A 15,831-nucleotide genomic window follows, 5' to 3' on the forward strand; every position below is an offset into this window, starting at 1 on the left:
CCCCAGACCCCACGTCCCTGTCATCCCTGATCGTGCTTCTCTGTCTTTCCTTTTGTTGCCTCGGACTTCCTGCTGGATGTGGGGACCCACACTGGAACTGTCCCTAAAGGGGGTGCATTTGGGAGGGGTCTTCAGGCCAAGGGCACCCCCTGCCCACAACACGCTGACCCACAGGAAGTAGGGAGCCAAGATGTCCTGTACAGACCCGACTTTCCAATGCGATGCCACACAAGACAGAAAAACTTTCTGTAGATGTTTATTCTACTTCATGTAACAAAGCTATGAAGTTCCATGTTTAAATGTACAGTGATATAATACTTTGCAATATAAAATACAATTTACAGAAATTTCTATCAAGTAAACCTAAAGAAACACACTTGATTTTTTACATTTGGTTGTATTTAAATTAGAAAATTTTTGTTTTAGAGGTAAAAAAAAAAAACCTTCACATCACATTAGATGTTGGAACTCGTCACCACTTTAATGTAACTTAACCTACTGATAGGGTCTGTAACACCCACAAATCACCCAAACTGCTAAGTTCTCAATGTTCTCGCAGCTTAAACGTTTGTGCTAGAAAGGGAAGAATCTGTAGTGATGTACAATGGAATAGACACCAAAGAACAAAGGAAATTCTCTAACTTTACATTTGCAAAATTAAGTTTATGAAAATATAAAAAAAATTACCAAATTATATTTATACAGTCAAATAAATTAGCAAGTTTTCCTCTACTTTCCACTTCAGAAATACTTGGAAACACACGACGGGAAGCAGCTTCCTGTGCTTCACGGTGAAAAGCATTCTAATTTGCAGTTTTTGAGCTAATAGCGCTATTTTCACCTCAGGCTTTATACAAATATTGTTCCATTTCAACGACAAATGCTGAGATTTATCACCTGACAAGGACAGCAGTGTGGAGCTAGTGCACTTTTCCTGGGACATAAGAAAGAACTGCTCAGGTGGTAAAGTCCAACCAAAAAACTGTTCCTGATTATTCAAGTCAAAGAACGGCCCTCCCACCCCACCCCACCTTTTAAATTACACTTAATTGATTTATTTCCTTTCTTTAGACTGGTAAAATTTAAATCTTTTAAACTAAATATTATTTAAAATTCAACAGTTTCTATTCAGATGTTGCTTTTAATCATTTTTTTGGGGGGAAAGAAAAACTGTAAGGCAATACATAAAAACTGAGCAAAACTAAGAAATGTTTTGTTTCCTGGTTGAAATTTGTAATTCAAATTTCTTTGTGACGAGAGAAAGATGCATCTGTTAAGTTTGGCATTTCTCAACCATCCAGAGGTTAGCTGACAGCCATGCACAGAAACCCATGGCCACCAGGTCCGAACCCTGTGAAAACAGACTCTGGAAACAGACACACAGGTGAGATGTCAGGAAAGGTATGGCTTTAACAGCCACTAAACTCCCTCACAACTTACAACAGTCAAGTTATTAGAAAAGATAACTTTATAATCTGAAAAAGCAATATGCTTTTGTAGGTACGTTCCCATTTCAGTATATTTAAATGGAAATGTTAAGAGTTCTTAGTTTTTTGTTTCTAAAAAAGCATCGGAATTGTAAAGGTGTGAAATTTTGTAAGAAACCATTATACACAAAATTACAGTAACTTTTCAAGTCCATAAGGTTCTATTTGTGCATGAGCCCCCAGTTCTTTCCAAGACCATCTGCTCAGCAGGGAGTGTGGCTGCTGCAGGGCCCTAGGTCTGGGCAGTCGGAGCGGCAGCCCGAGGGGTCTCGGTCTTGGGGTCCCGGGGCCGCTCCGGGCTCCGGCTGCGGTCCCTGCGGCGCTCCCGCTCGCGGGCCTTGTCACGGTCGCGGTCCCTGCTGCGGGACCTCTCCCGGTCGCGCCTGCGGTCGCGGTCCCTGTTGCGGCTCCGCTCTCGGCCCCGGTCCCATTCACGCCCCTTGTCCCTGCCCCCGTTCCGCTCGCGGCTCCTGTCCCAGTCGCGGCCAGCGTCCTTGTCACGGTGGCGGTCCCAGTCTCGGCCACGGTCCCAGTCCCGCTCGCGGCTCCAGGTCCGGCCGCGCTCCCTCTCCCAGGGCTTCCCACGCTCCCTCTCCCGCCGCCGGTCATCAAGGGCCCGGCCTGAGCGGCTGTCAGGTGGTGGGGCCTCAGGCTCCTCTGGAGCCTTGTCGCGGGGCCGCCCCTCGAAGGCCGGGCCTCTGTACTCATGGCCCCGGCCCCCCTCGCGGAAGTCGGCCTCTGGGCCCTGGGCCGGTGCGGCGGACGATGCAGGAGGGTGGCTGGGCAGCTCCAGCAAGGGCCTGGGCGCTGGCTTGGGGCCGGGGGGAGCTGGACCCTGGAAGTGGAAGCGGGGAGGCACCGGCTCACTCTTCTCCGGGAATGGGGCACCCCCCCGGGGTCCCCCGAAGGGCAGGGGTGCAGGTGCCCTCTGGCCAGAGAACCGGGGCGGTGAGTGGACCCGCTGCTCTTCAAACTGCTGAGGCTGCATGCCCCTGGGTCCAGGCACGAAGCCAGGCGCTTGGCCTCTGGGGCCTTCAAACTGCCCAGGGTGTGGCCCCCTTGGGCCCACGAAGTGGCCGGGTGGGGGTCCTCGCTGACCTCCGAACTGAGAGGGAGGAGGGCCACCTCGGGGTCCCTTAAACTGCGACAGCAGAGGCCTCCTCTGGCCCCCGAACTGGAACGGTGTGGCACCCCGGCCTCCTGGGAATGGGGCCTGCTCAGGTCCCTCGCACTGGGCAGGGCCACCTGAGGCCTCGCTGTACAGGGCATCCGGGTACTCTCTCTTCTCCCCGTGTGCGTCCTTACGCTCTTCCAACAGAGGCGGCCCTGCTCCCCTGGGTCCTCCTAGGTGGGACGGGGAGGGGCCCCTGCCATCCCCATAGGGAGGTGGCCCATGTGGCCCTGAGAACAGGGAAGGGATGGGTCCCTTCGGAGGCCCAAATCTGGCCGGTGGAGGGCCTCCTCTTGGCCCATCGTTATTAGTGTTCTCTTCTGAGAATGGAGGGACTGGCCCCCGAGGAGCCGGGAAACTGGGGCCGTGAAGGCCCGACATCCCGAAAGCACGCGGTGTGGGCTCCCTCTGGCCCTGAAACTGGGGTGGAGGTCCCCCTTTCTGTGCCAAGGCGGGGAACACACCAGCCCCCTCGCCTGGCCTGGGCTGGGGCTCTCTGTCTCCTTCAGTGTCAGTGGCCAGGGTGTCACTTTTCTCGGCAAACTGAGCATTTCTCGGGTCATCGTACTGAGAGGAGCCCATCGGGTTCTCCTGAGGTGCATACATGGGCCCTGAGAAACCAGGAGGGGGGAAGGCCTGGCCCTCACCCTGCGGAGGGTAGAGAGGCTGGAAGGAGGCGCCCGGTGGTGTGGGCAGTAGTACCTTCCGGGCAGGTCTGGCCACGGTGTCCAGGCCAGCCATGCTCTCTGGCCCGAGGGTTTCTGAGGGCTCACGAGGGGGAGCATCCTGTTTGGCCGGCAGTGGGGCCTCTTCACCCGGAGTCCATGGCGGAGGGGCCGACTCAGGTTCCTCCTGGGCCGGCAGCAGCCCTGGACCAGCGGAGACCCCTCCAGGTGCTTCTCTGGCCGGTGGGGCCCTCAGGGCAGCCTCGCTCTCATTGTTCTCCACGGCCAACCGCCGGGCCTGCCTGGGGTCCCGGCTCAGCCGTGCCTCGGCATTTGGGCCGGGGGCCTGGTTGGTGGTGGGGGCCGGAGCCGGCTTGACTGCAGCCTGTGGTTCCTGCGGGAACAGCTCGGCCTTGGGCAGTGTGGCCTTTGGAGGCGGTGACATGAGTGCGTCTGACACAGAGAAGTGGGCCATGGAGGCCCCAACGGCGGCCCGCTGCTGCCTGAGCGCCTCTTCCTGCTCCTCCACCTGTCGCTTCTGCTCCTCGATCTGCTTGTTGAGCTCTTCAATCATCTTCTGCTGCTCCACCAAGGAGGGGGCAGAGAGGCCAGGCCCGCCACGTGTGTCTACACACATTCTGTTGGGCAGGTCATCGATGGTCACTTTGGCTTCCTCTAAGATCGTCTCATCCTCGGGGTCGTAGGCCACCTCCTCCCGCTCAGCTGCCTCGGGGGCCTCTTCCGCGTCCTGGTGCCTGGCCCGGTCACTGGGCGGAGTGTCCAGGGCTCTCTCAGGACCGTACTCTTCCTCGGGGTCATACGGCCTATCATCCTCCTCCTCCTCCAGGGCTCTGTCTTTGGAGAGCTGACCGAACTGCTGGACGATGGGGTCCAGCAGGGGTGCTGCCGTCAGCCCCCCATCAGTCTTGGCTTTGGAGTCCTGGTGGGGGGCTGGGGCCGACTCCACAGGCTCTTTGGAGAGGGGGTCAAAGGACTTCTTCTTCCCAAAGAGAGTCTGCAGGATGTGTTCCAGGGGCGAGGCGGTCTTTGAAGTAGAAGAGACAGAGGAAGCAGCCGCTGGAGCTGCTGCCGCCGTCCCGGATGGCGCTGTGGCTCCTGGTTTGAGTGTCGACAGTATTTTCAACATGGAAGACGAGCCTGGCGCCCCAGGTGCTTCTGGAGGAGGGGGTGGGGGTGGGGGAGAGCCTGGGGGCGTGCTGCTGACAGCAGCGTCCCCTGGGCAGAGCTGGTATTTGGCGGGCCTCTTCTCCGGCGGCAGGGCAGCAGGCACTTTGGGATGGACAGGCTCCACCTCGTCCTGTGTCAGCAGGCGAGCCCGCTTCTCCTCTGTCTTGTCTAGCTCGCCAGCGCCTGAGGGCCGTTTTGTTTTCTGACAGATCACTAACCCGAGGATTATGTTTGGACGAGGTGACTCGAGACCTAAAAAACAAGAGTTGTGAGAATGTGAGAATCAAAACCAGCCTTTGTCCTTGAGAGGTAAGCTTTATTATGGGCAGGGAGGGGGAGGAGATTCTATGGCAAGATAAAATCAAGTGTTGGGAGAGTTACGGTGACAGACGCATACTGCACCAGGACAGCACTGCACACTTGCCTGGCCTGACGCCCCACAACCCACGAACTGGGGGCCTGATTTACAGACACGTTCATCCCAGTGGCTGGGATCCTACAGGTTTCCAATTACACGCAATGCTGAGACAGAAGCGCCCGCCCCAGACCGTTAACATACTGGGCATGAAGCCTGTGTGGACCACAATGTTTTCTAAAATTGAGCTCTGTTCTTTTATTTGTCTCTAACTACAAATCAGGAGGGTAGCACCCTCTTTCGACTCTAACTTATGAGCTGCAATATATAATTTATTTTATACTAATGTTGAAGATTCAATTAGGGACCGATTCTACAACTCAATTACAATGATCAATACAGCACACAGCATTCCATTAAGTTCACCACTCACTTGTGTCAACAATTATAATTAACAGGAAAAATGATGCTGACTGAAAGGGCTAAAATAAACGTTCTTTCAGGTTTAGAAAGAAACTCAATGACCAGTAACTTATCAAGAGCTACTTAATGCTCAGGTCTTTGTCAACAGAGGACATGGGCCTTAAAGTGCACAGGTGTTCAGGACAGGGGCGGTGATGGACAGGCTAGATGGAAAACATGCTGAGAATTTCAGAAAAAGCATAGTTCTTTAAAATGACTATTTCTTCAGTAAGGCTGAATTGTAGTACTCTATATCAGAAACGCTACTGTTTCAGTAATGCCCCCCACCCCAACACTCATAATAAATCCAGAATACTGACAGGGGAACAGAAAAACCCAAGTCACAAATCAGTGATTTAGGAAGAAATGATAAACACAGGAGAAAAATTCTGTTTCCACAGCAGAAGACAGTTAAAATTAATCAAATTGTATAATTTCAATTTATGGATAAATCACTATTTATAGATATTCATATATTTCCTATTTATTCACTAAGAAAATTGGGACTGCTTTTCCTGTTCTGTGATCTTAAGTTGCTCACAAATCAGTTGTCTCTGGACATCATCACGTGGTTCCAAGCATTTCTGTCGCCCTTCCTAAATGCCAGCAGAGAGGTGCTGACGAGGAGAGCCAGGCCCGCCAGAGTGAGCTGGGCCAGGCCAGCGTCCACACGGGTAACCTCCACACGAACCACCTCCAGCCCCTCCCCACATGGCTTCTGGGCCTCCTGTTCACAGGATGACGTTCAATGGCCGAGGGCCCATGAAGAACCCCACTAGTGAGAGGAGTGGCTTCCAGAATGTCCTCTGTCTGACCTGACACAGCTGTGGAGAGAGGAGCTGGACACAGGGGTCACGGGGACATGGGCACAGGAGGGCCAGGCCCACTGCACCGAGCATCATATCCAAATAGCTCTGCTCAGATGTCAAAGGTAACCCATCAAGTTCACTTTCTAATCAAAGTGAATTATTTTAACTTGGTATGCCTCTCACTCTAACAGCCTTCTACTGAGTATTCATAGCTCACAAAAACCCAGACTGGGGTAGTCAGTTGCTCAGCTGGCTCTCAAGGCCCTTCTGGGCTGACTGTCGCCGACACAGCCCCAGAGCTGGCAGAACGGGTCCCCATGCTGAGCACAAGCTGGAGCCTCGGCGGCCCTGTGAGCAGCAGATTGATGTGCTTGGCGATGGCAGGCAGAGTGGGCAGGAGCCCTGGCCAGGGCCATCCTTTCAGGGCAGGGCCCATGACGGTTCTCACCGCAGACAGGCTGTGCCACTTCTGAAGAGCTAGACCTCTGAAGGGCCAACTCTAGGGCCTGCCTGGGGTGTGAACCAAGCTCGGGCCAGAGTGGCCGTGTGTGGACCGTCGTCACCACGTTAGCTCCGGGGTCAGCATGCTGTCCTGTCAGCACTGCTCCCACCATGGCTCGCACCAGCTCCAGATGCTTCCTAACCAACAAAGTGTACCTCAGACTCGGCAAGACACTTCAGACTCTGCCTTTGTGGTCACGGCCATCACACATAAGGTTATGATGGAACTGCTTCACATTTACATTTGTTCTGAAAACACTAAGCTCCCTGGCATCCCCTGAGCAGGTCTGTGGTTAAATGCTTTCTGCTCTCAGCTACCCCATCTGCACACGCCTCATCAAGCTCCGGAGTAGGAGGAGTGTTAGTTTTGAACTTCCCTACTCATCTCCAGGATCTTACATCTAAACTGGGTCGTCTCACAATGCACGCCCCTATCTGGAAGCAGTCAGATCTGAAATGTCACCAGCACCTCGGAAAGGACTTGCTCATGGGAGACCTACAACTCCTTGCACTACATGGGGCCTAGGCAGTGACCCTCATGGAGATGAGGGCATGTCCACTGCACCCGTTCTGCACTCTCACACGTGGGCGTCTGGCAAGGCCGCCACTGGGGAAGTGGTGAGACAGCTGTCCCCAAAGACGTCCACTGGGGCCAATGTGGCCATGACCACTGCTGAGTGTGAGCCCTGGAGGAGAGGCACCCTGAGAAGAGTGTGCAGAGACAGGGGCTCCAGAGAGGGCATGGGGCACCCCTAGCCCCAGCAGCAGTGACCAGCCAGGGTGCTGATGTACCCACCTCCCTTTGAGGGTGGTTGTGAAGCTTATGAGAAAGTAGATGAGAAGTAGGTGTGGGGGACACTGAACTACTGATTCCAGACAAGGGGTGTTGACCAGACTGAGCACCAGGATGTTGGTACCCCCACTCGACTCTCCAAACTGTGAGAGCAAACGGTCCACAATGTTCCAAGGGGGTGAAACAAGTCTTTCAGCTGCACGTAGCCCCAGGTTCACACTGGGAGGGCCAGTCCCAGACTGCCCATACAGACAGAAGTGGACTCACTGAAAAGGTGTGTGATTATTTCCTGAGCCAAGGTCCAAACAGGGGCCTGTGTCTGGGTGTGTCAGCAACAGGGTGGCCAGGGAAAGTGATGAGAAGCAGCAACCCCCTCCCCGGGGTGGGGGTGCCCCCAGATACCTCAGATGTGGCACTTGGAGGGTGAGGTTTAGCTTTAATCAACAAACCAGCAGAGAGCAGCCTCCTTAACCACATCATCATGATGCTCCTACCCCTAACTCTACCTGGCATGCTCCACTATTCATTATTTAAAGTGAAAACCTTCTTATGGCCTGAATCTGACAAGACAAAATGTTCACACCTGCGGGAACAGAAATTTTGTTGGTGTTAACAGCTACCGCCCTTAGTGTTTGGGTGGAGAAGCCCTGCCTGACCCCGCACGCTCACTCCCCAGCAGACCTCCCATGCTGGGTCCCTAAGACCTGTGGTCCCAGTGAGCAGAGTGCTGTCCGTCCGCGACCAGGAGCCCGTGCAGTGCCGCCCGCACAGCCAGAAGCTCGCGGAGTCGGCGTAGGCAAAGCAGGCAGATAGTCCTCAGTCACGGTGCACCTAGACAGGGACCAAGGCCTAGCAGACGGTTCAAACTCAGACAAACAATGACCAGTTTCCATGAAATATTTTTTATTGATTTCAAAGGAGAGAGAAACACATTCCTCATGGCATGACTGTGACTCTGATAACAGTATCTCTGCACGGTTACGGAAGCGCACAACTAGGCGCGCACGCACACACACAAACACAAGCAGACACTCAAGACATGCTTACCTGACAACATTGTAAGTCGTGGACATTTTCAGCTAACTCAGGAGACAATTAGGAGTGAAGACAGAAGACACCACGGATTGACCCCATCTGCTAAGAAAGCGGCCTTCTCCTTGCCACACCTTAGAAGGTATGACCCTGCCCTCTGCTCAGTGTGGTTGCGGAGCCCTGGCTGAGACCCCGCGTCCCAGCAGTGGAGCCTTCTCTCAACATGAGGGGCAGCGAGCTGGGCCATGAGTACTGTCAGCTGGGTCAGAGGGACGCAGGCCTCCCAGCTGTCCCCCGAAATAACACGCGGGGCAGCGTGTGACATGACGACAGCCTGGCCTCTCTGGGACAAGTCTGAGAGCACACAGGACAGAAGGTCCTGGAGGTGGAGCAGGCTCAGGGTGTGCTTGGACGCCGTGCAGGGGGCTGGGCTATGGGCTCTGCGTGGAGACCCCTCCAGGTCCACCATCCCCACAGTGCGGGGTGGAGAGGATGCTGAGAGCAGGCAGAGGGTGCAGCCCTCCCCAGTTCTGGACACGGGTTCAAAGCCTTTGTCTCCACCTGCTTCTTGGGTGTGAGCCACACAGTGAAAACCCACTGGCTCCTAAGTTCAGTAGTGAGGGTCACCGGTAACTTTTTCCAGAGACCAAGTCATGCTGAGTGGGTCACTCTCCACCTACAGCTCCGGCAGCCGGCCTGCGGGCTGCTCAAAGCTCTGTGCCCCAGTGAGGCCTCAGGACGGAGGCAGGGCCGGGGCAGACCCTGGCTCCACACTCCCCAGTCTGGTGACCTCAGGCAGCAACACCCCCAGGTACTGCGGGTGCTCAGCTGGGCTGGCTGCTTTGAGGGACATGACGCCCCTCAGGCTAGGCCTGTGCCATCAACACGGTGCAGAGACAGCAGAGCACCCTACCCACCTGGCAGACACTGCACACGCCATGAGCCTGGGACCTGCCTGTGAGCACTTGCACCGCATCATGATTTAAGTGTGTGAAGCGGCTCAGGGAGGAGGAGTGTGGCCAACGTGCAAGTGGAGAGAAGACACACAGATACCACTGTCAGATGAACATCCCAGGAGAATTAAAAACACATATACCAAGTTAAACAAGCTCAGACTTAGAAGCCCTTCAATCAAAAAGTCTTGAAACGTCTTCTCTCTACTGTGGGTGAAAATCTGCCACAGGAGCTGTGGGGTGCCCCTTCAGGAGTCTCAGCCTCGGGAATGTGGGGGTAGGAATGATGTCCTCCCTGTTAGTCACCCAATGTGGTCACTTGGCGGTTGAGGCAAGCACTCCCACCCAGCCCTCCTTATGGTCGTGTCACCCGGAATGCCCAGTGTGGCCCCCACCCAGCACGGCACAGTGTCAGCTCCTGTCTGGGCTTCACTGGAGAAGTCTCCTTGGTGGCCCCGTGGCCACTCCCTCCCTACTGCATCCCCACACCTGACTCATCCACCTCTGGTCTCCCGGGGACTGTCCCGTGGCCCCAAACCTGGCTAGTCCCTGGCTCATGTGACAAGATACTCTGGGACGGAGCCATGGAGTCTGCAGGTGGAGCTACAAGAGGGGCTCCGACAAGGCTGGAACGGTCTCCCTGCCCCACTGGACAAGCACTCAGTGTGTGCCTATCCCTGTCTATGCTTGCGCTAGGCCCCATAAAGGCCACCGCCCTCAGGACTGACCAGGGGCTCCTCACAGTGTCGGGTAGTTGGCTTCACGACCGTCACTGCAGCATCTGGAACACGGTGTCCGGGGACTGGCCAGAGCCTCAGGAGCTGCCTGCCAAGAACTTTGGCCACAGCCCTCCCTGCCACCCATCAGGCAGCACCACTTTAGCACAAGGAAGGCCAACGGCCCCCCAAAGCACTTGGCTTCTGACACGTGTTTGGCATTGAGACAGTCTGTGTGTGGTTCTAAGAGCACAAACCTGTGGCTGTGGGGGCTGACAGGACTCGGGAGGCACAGCTGCAGAACCCACCAGGGGTGAGCTGCCCTGCAGGGGCCCAGACAGCACAGGTGGACGCATGTGTGCATGTGGCTGTGGCAGGAGCATGGCCATGGACACGGAGATGCCAGGTGCAGGGGGCCTCTAAAGATGCCAGATGCAGCCACCACCCCTGAAGTAAAGTACTTCAAGAGCCCTGAACACGTGGTGGACTCGGCATCTCTGAGGGGCTATCAGTCTTAGGGGCTTCATGGCCAAGGGGATGCTCCCACGGGGGCATCTTTCTGTGAAACTTAAGTCACATCAACCTCTCAGGGTTTAGAGGGCCCTCAGAGACCACATCCCCCTTGGAACCACCTTGGCCCCTCCACAAGAGATCAGTGTGTAAGTCACGCTTTCACGCAGAACTTTGTTAGGAAGGAGCAAGCAGAAAGAGGCCCACTGAAGGTAAAACTCAAGCAGCAGGTTTCAAAGTGCCTATTTCTAGAGCCATTTCCTATTTCACTGCCATTTCTTGCAACTCCTTGAAATGAATCTCCAAGACGAGGGGGAACAGCCCGGCTGACGTCCGGAGGAAGGCAGGACCGAAAGGCCAGACCTTGGCCCGCCCCGCACTGCCCCTGCTCCTGCGCGTCAACACCTGCTTACCTGGGGCCAGGCAGGCTCTAGGTGGACACTGCAGGCTTGGCCCTCTGCACAAAACTCTTTAAGACAATTCACGCCTTGACAGGGTACTTCCAGTGCCCCCTCCTCTACCCTAGAAGTTCTGCAGCCCAAGCTGCTTCAGCTCTGCTCCAAGTTCCGCTGCCGAGGCAGGTCTAGGGGAGGCTTGGCGTCGGCGGGAGGGGATGTTTGGGGTCTGAAGGCTGGTGCTTACCTGGCCCCTCAAAGGGCAGCAGTTTGGAGGGGATGGGGTCAGTGGCGCTGAGTGGGATCAGGTAGAGGTCCTTGACGTGCCGGCTGTTGTTGGCCACAACGCCGAAGCGGTCGCGGCTGCTGAAGTAGGAGTAGAGTGAGATGTAGGCCACCTCCTCCTCCTCGGTCGCGGGGTGGAAGCGGATCAGACAGAGCTCCTGGACAGACAGGACGGGAGCATGGGTCTGTGGCTGCTCGGAAAAGCTGCTGAGCCTTAGGAGCAGCTGTGAGGGAAGCAGTGCCCAGTCCTGCTGCCCAACACGTGAGAAAAACAGGGCGGTGAAGGAGCACAGGCCCGAGACTCAAGACTGCTGGGTTCCATCTTGGTCTCGGAGGAGCCTCTTTAAAATTATTTCTATTTATAGTCCCAGGGGGATCTCGACACAGGTTCCACCTCATGGGGTTTTTGAACCAAAGGGCTCATCTGCGTGTAGGGCCAGTATCTGACACAGAGCTAAGAAACCACGAAGCGTGTGATGAGTTGTCTGCAGCTCTGAAACCCAAGGGCTGAACTGGACCAGGGTCATCACCCTCTGTGACCGCAACAAATCCAGAGCCCTTCCACCAAAGAGCAGCACACATGCAGGTACATAGCTGAGTCCACATCTCCGCTGGCCCCCCACCGCTGCCCACTCCAGCAGCTCAACAGTAAGGAAGCAAAGCACCCGTGTTTCTGACCAACTCAGCTGCACACACATCACAAAGCTTCCACCGCCATGCTCCCCAAACACACCCTCACAGGGCGGCCAGCTGTCAGCTGGATTTGAAACATTCACCTCGAAACATCTCACAAACTGAGACATTTCAAGTACTAACAAACCCCTCCTTTCTCGGGCACAGCGACCAGGCTGCAGGCAGGTACCTTGGACACTGAGGATTTGAGCTTGCCGATGTAATCCCAAACGGTCTTTGGAGCAATCCTCCCACCAATGTGAATCGTGTCGGGCAGGTCCTAAACGGAACAGACTCTGAGTAAGTGGCCAGTAAAACCCTGGTGGTCACAGAGAGACCCCAGACACCAGATTCACAAGAAAACCACACTAGTCCAAACAAAGTAGCGATTACACAGTCAAACTCTGCTCAGTTAACTAACATCCAGGATCACGAATGACCAACCCCAAGGATGGTACGAGGACAACCGTCTACTAACTAGGGTGACAGCAAAGCATTTTAACGTTCTCTTTTAAGAACAGAGAGCAACAATCAGGTGTGATTCAGAAGTGCCTGAGCCCTCTTGGCTGAGTCTAAAATGCTAGTGCTGTTTCATTAATTTTGAAAAACAATGGTGCTGTGTGTGTGCCCCTGCACACATGCAGCTGGGCACACATACACCCACCCAGGTCCTATACAAGCTCTAGTGGAGCAGAGGGAGGAGGACGAGGAGTTCAGCTTTTTCAGGGAAGATGAAGGGTCTGAATTCCCACCACTGTGTGAACTGCATAATCTCAGACTCAGCCCAGCACAAACAACCCCTATTTTGCCTCTAGAGGAGCTTGTGCATCCAGACACTCAAGAGGAAGACGGTCACACTTCTGACTCCAGTGCAGGATCAGAGTGCCTTGGAAAACAGGTATGCTCACGCCCGTGCACACACACACATGCACGCGCACACACACATACACACTTCTCTCTTGGTTCACATCTGACTCCAGTGCGGGATCAGAGTTCCTTGAAAAACAGGTGTGTACATGCGTGCGTGCGCACACACACACTCTCACACTTCTCTCTCTCTCAGTTCTAACCTCACTGAGATAATCAAAACATCCAGAGACAGGATACGCCTTAGTGACAAACTTGGCTACACTTTGCATGTTAATAAATCCTTTCCAAATGGTGCTGAGTCGAGACAAGAAGAGGGTTGTATCTCCTTCAGGAGGGGACCGGGACTCGGAGATGCTGCAAAACAAAACCACAGAAAGTAAGTGAACCTTCTCTCTCTGCCCAAAGAATTGCCAGTATTTACTTAAATTGTGTGAGAGTCATGTCTGACTCTTTGCAACCTCACGGACTGTAACCTGTCAGGCTCCTCTGTCCATGGGATTTTCCAGGTAAGAATACTGGAGTGGCTTGCCATTTCCTTCTCCAGGGGATCTTCCCCACCCAGGTATCGAACCCAAGTCTCCTGCATTGCAGCAGACTCTTTACTGTCTGACCCACCAGGGAAGCCAGACTCTTTACCATCTGAGACACCAAATATATTTTGGTCAAAGAAATATATACTGTATAGGCAACAAAAGCAGATGGCTCTAAATTTAGTTTTTAAGATCTGTATCTCTAAGAGGATAACTAGTCACCCTAAAACCGAAGCTTTAAAAAATGCCTTTTTATGAAACAGAAAACTGAAGAGAGCTGCATTTCTGGGTGGATTTCAGAGCTGAATGACTGAATCACTCATCACTGCTCTCCCTGTTCATCGGAAAGGAAGAACGCAGAGGCTGCACCTGATGCTTGGGGACGGCGGCACGGACAGGAGGTATCTGGGCTCGGGGGATGCAGATGGCTTGGCCAGGATGGACTTGGGCACCGTCACGGAGGGTGGCACTGGCTTTGGTGCATCTTGTCGGGGCTCTGCTGGGGTGGTGCCCTCCGGGTGGGTTGCTGCGGGAGCTGTGGCCGTGCTCGGCCCGCCCAGTGCAGTCCTGGGGTCCCGGCCGGACATTGTGACTGTGGTGAGCACGCTGCCACCACCAGGGGTGGGGCAGGGCAGACCTTCCAGGGCGGGGGGCTCAGGCTGGCTGTCCTCCAGAGGCACGGGGAGGTACTTCCTCTCCAAGTGGGTGCGAGCTGCACTTTCCAGGTCTGGCTCTGAGGCATTTTCAGGTGGGGTTTCGGGTGCCGCGTCATCTGCCTCGCTGAGAACTGGCTCAGGTGGGGGGCTGTCGCGCTTGGACTTGGACTCCTCCTTCTTGACAGAGGCTGATAACTTCTGTTTTTTCGGAGCTGGTTCATCTTCCGAGGATGGAACCTGACCTGGAGAACAAGAGGAAGGCCTGCGTGAGAAATCCCACATGGTGGAGGGCGAAGCCTGCCCGTGAGCAGATGGACGACCCCAGCTTTAAGAAGCGGCACTCTGAAGGCAGGGCGTACTCCAGCTCCTGACTATCTGACTTGGCTTGAGCCCAAGGTCAGGAAGAGGCCTCCAGTGTCCCCAGGCCTGCTCACCCGTGCAGATCTTGCAGTTCAGGTCAAAGAGGTGTGCCCGGTGCTGGCTGGTCGTGTCCTGCAGCATGCTGCTGAAGACGCCCGGCAGTGGCGCTGCACTCCGCTCGGGGGCCGCCCGCACCGACTCTTGCTGTTCCTAACACACATCAAGTGGCAGAGGGGTCACTTCTTTTCCAACCCATCCCCAAATGAACAGCACCCATGAGGAAAGCACCCCACATGACTAAGGATCACTGAAGAAAGAGAACAGGACCACTGGACACAAGAACTTGAGGAGCAGTAGAACTCCACACACTTGCTTAAGGTCAGTGTCCTCCCAATAACTCAAACACCCAGCAATATCTGGAAGCCCCAAAGGTGCAGGTGCTCACGTCAGAGTCTGACACTGGTGGAGAGTCTTCCATGTCGGGAACAGCTTCCTGTTTAATGGCAGGCTTTTTAGTCTCATTGTGCAATTTCGTTCTGGACTCCATCACCTAAAATGAGAAAGACATAAAGCCTTAGCCCTTCTTCCCCAAGAGGACTCACCTGCACCAACAGGCTATTAGTTCACTTCTGGGCCTCCAGCCACCGCTCCTGCCAGTACTCACAGGCTTTGTCGTTCGCTCTCTCCACACAGAGAGCTCTTTGGAGACCAGTTCTTCTGGCTTCATTCTCACCAGTTTTGCCAATGAGATTTCTTCACGCAGAACTCGATGGAAAAGTCCCTATAAACAAATAGGTCTCATTCATGCCTTCAAAACCTCTGCAGGTCTGATTCTAAGATACTAGAAACGATGTGGAGACCACAGCAAGGTTAAGTTCCTTCCCCGAGGCCAGTTGAGGGCCCAGACAACAGGGGCCCCGAGGTGGGCAGCTGATTTGATGGCCTGCTGCACCAACCCTGCTAGAGATCACCTCACAGAAAACAGCCGACTGAAGAAGGTACGGAGTTAAGAGGTAGCGCAGGCAGGCAGGAGCCTGGCCAGGCAAGTGCTCGGCCCCATGAGGACAGTGCACAGCACTCACCCACAGCCACTTCGGGGACCGAGTGTCCTGACCGCAGGCCTGGGCAGCACCTGGCCAGGGCTGTCCCACTCCTAAGGGTCTGGCACACACCTGGTTTTTGGGGTCCTTGAGGTTGAACATGAGGCTGCGGTACTTGCTCTTGTACCGATTGTCCGTGACTCGGAACAAGTTAAACATCTCCTTCTCGATGAGCAGTGCAATTTTCCCTACTTCATTTTCTGTCATAATTAAGTCATCACTGTCATTGACTCTAGAAGGAATGAAAAAAGCCCCAAATCAACTGCTGCACTTACAAGTGACTTTATTTTCTGGGCTGTGCCATGTGCCATGTGGGATCTT

General features: G+C 54.5%; 1 protein-coding gene across 8 annotated transcripts in view; it reads right to left on the bottom strand.

Annotated features, from left to right (window-relative positions):
• Nucleotides 1-240: 240 nt before the first annotated feature.
• The window catches only part of DIDO1 (death inducer-obliterator 1), a 49,644-nt gene continuing 34,053 nt past the window's right edge, over nt 241-15,831 (bottom strand). For 7 of the 8 annotated variants that reach the window (XM_025263832.3, XM_044927400.2, XM_025263831.3 and 4 more), the window contains 9 exons: nt 15,583-15,742; nt 15,075-15,191; nt 14,856-14,960; nt 14,485-14,620; nt 13,764-14,292; nt 13,065-13,218; nt 12,185-12,274; nt 11,285-11,480; nt 241-4,763 (listed from right to left, as the gene is read on the bottom strand). In XM_025263832.3, coding sequence (XP_025119617.3) covers nt 1,720-4,763; nt 11,285-11,480; nt 12,185-12,274; nt 13,065-13,218; nt 13,764-14,292; nt 14,485-14,620; nt 14,856-14,960; nt 15,075-15,191; nt 15,583-15,742 — 4,531 coding nt within the window. In that variant the 3' untranslated portion in view covers nt 241-1,719. The other variant, XM_044927401.2, reaches the window with a different exon arrangement.

This window comes from Bubalus bubalis, chromosome 14 (assembly GCF_019923935.1).
Source record: "Bubalus bubalis isolate 160015118507 breed Murrah chromosome 14, NDDB_SH_1, whole genome shotgun sequence".
NCBI classification, from domain to species: Eukaryota; Metazoa; Chordata; class Mammalia; order Artiodactyla; family Bovidae; genus Bubalus; species Bubalus bubalis.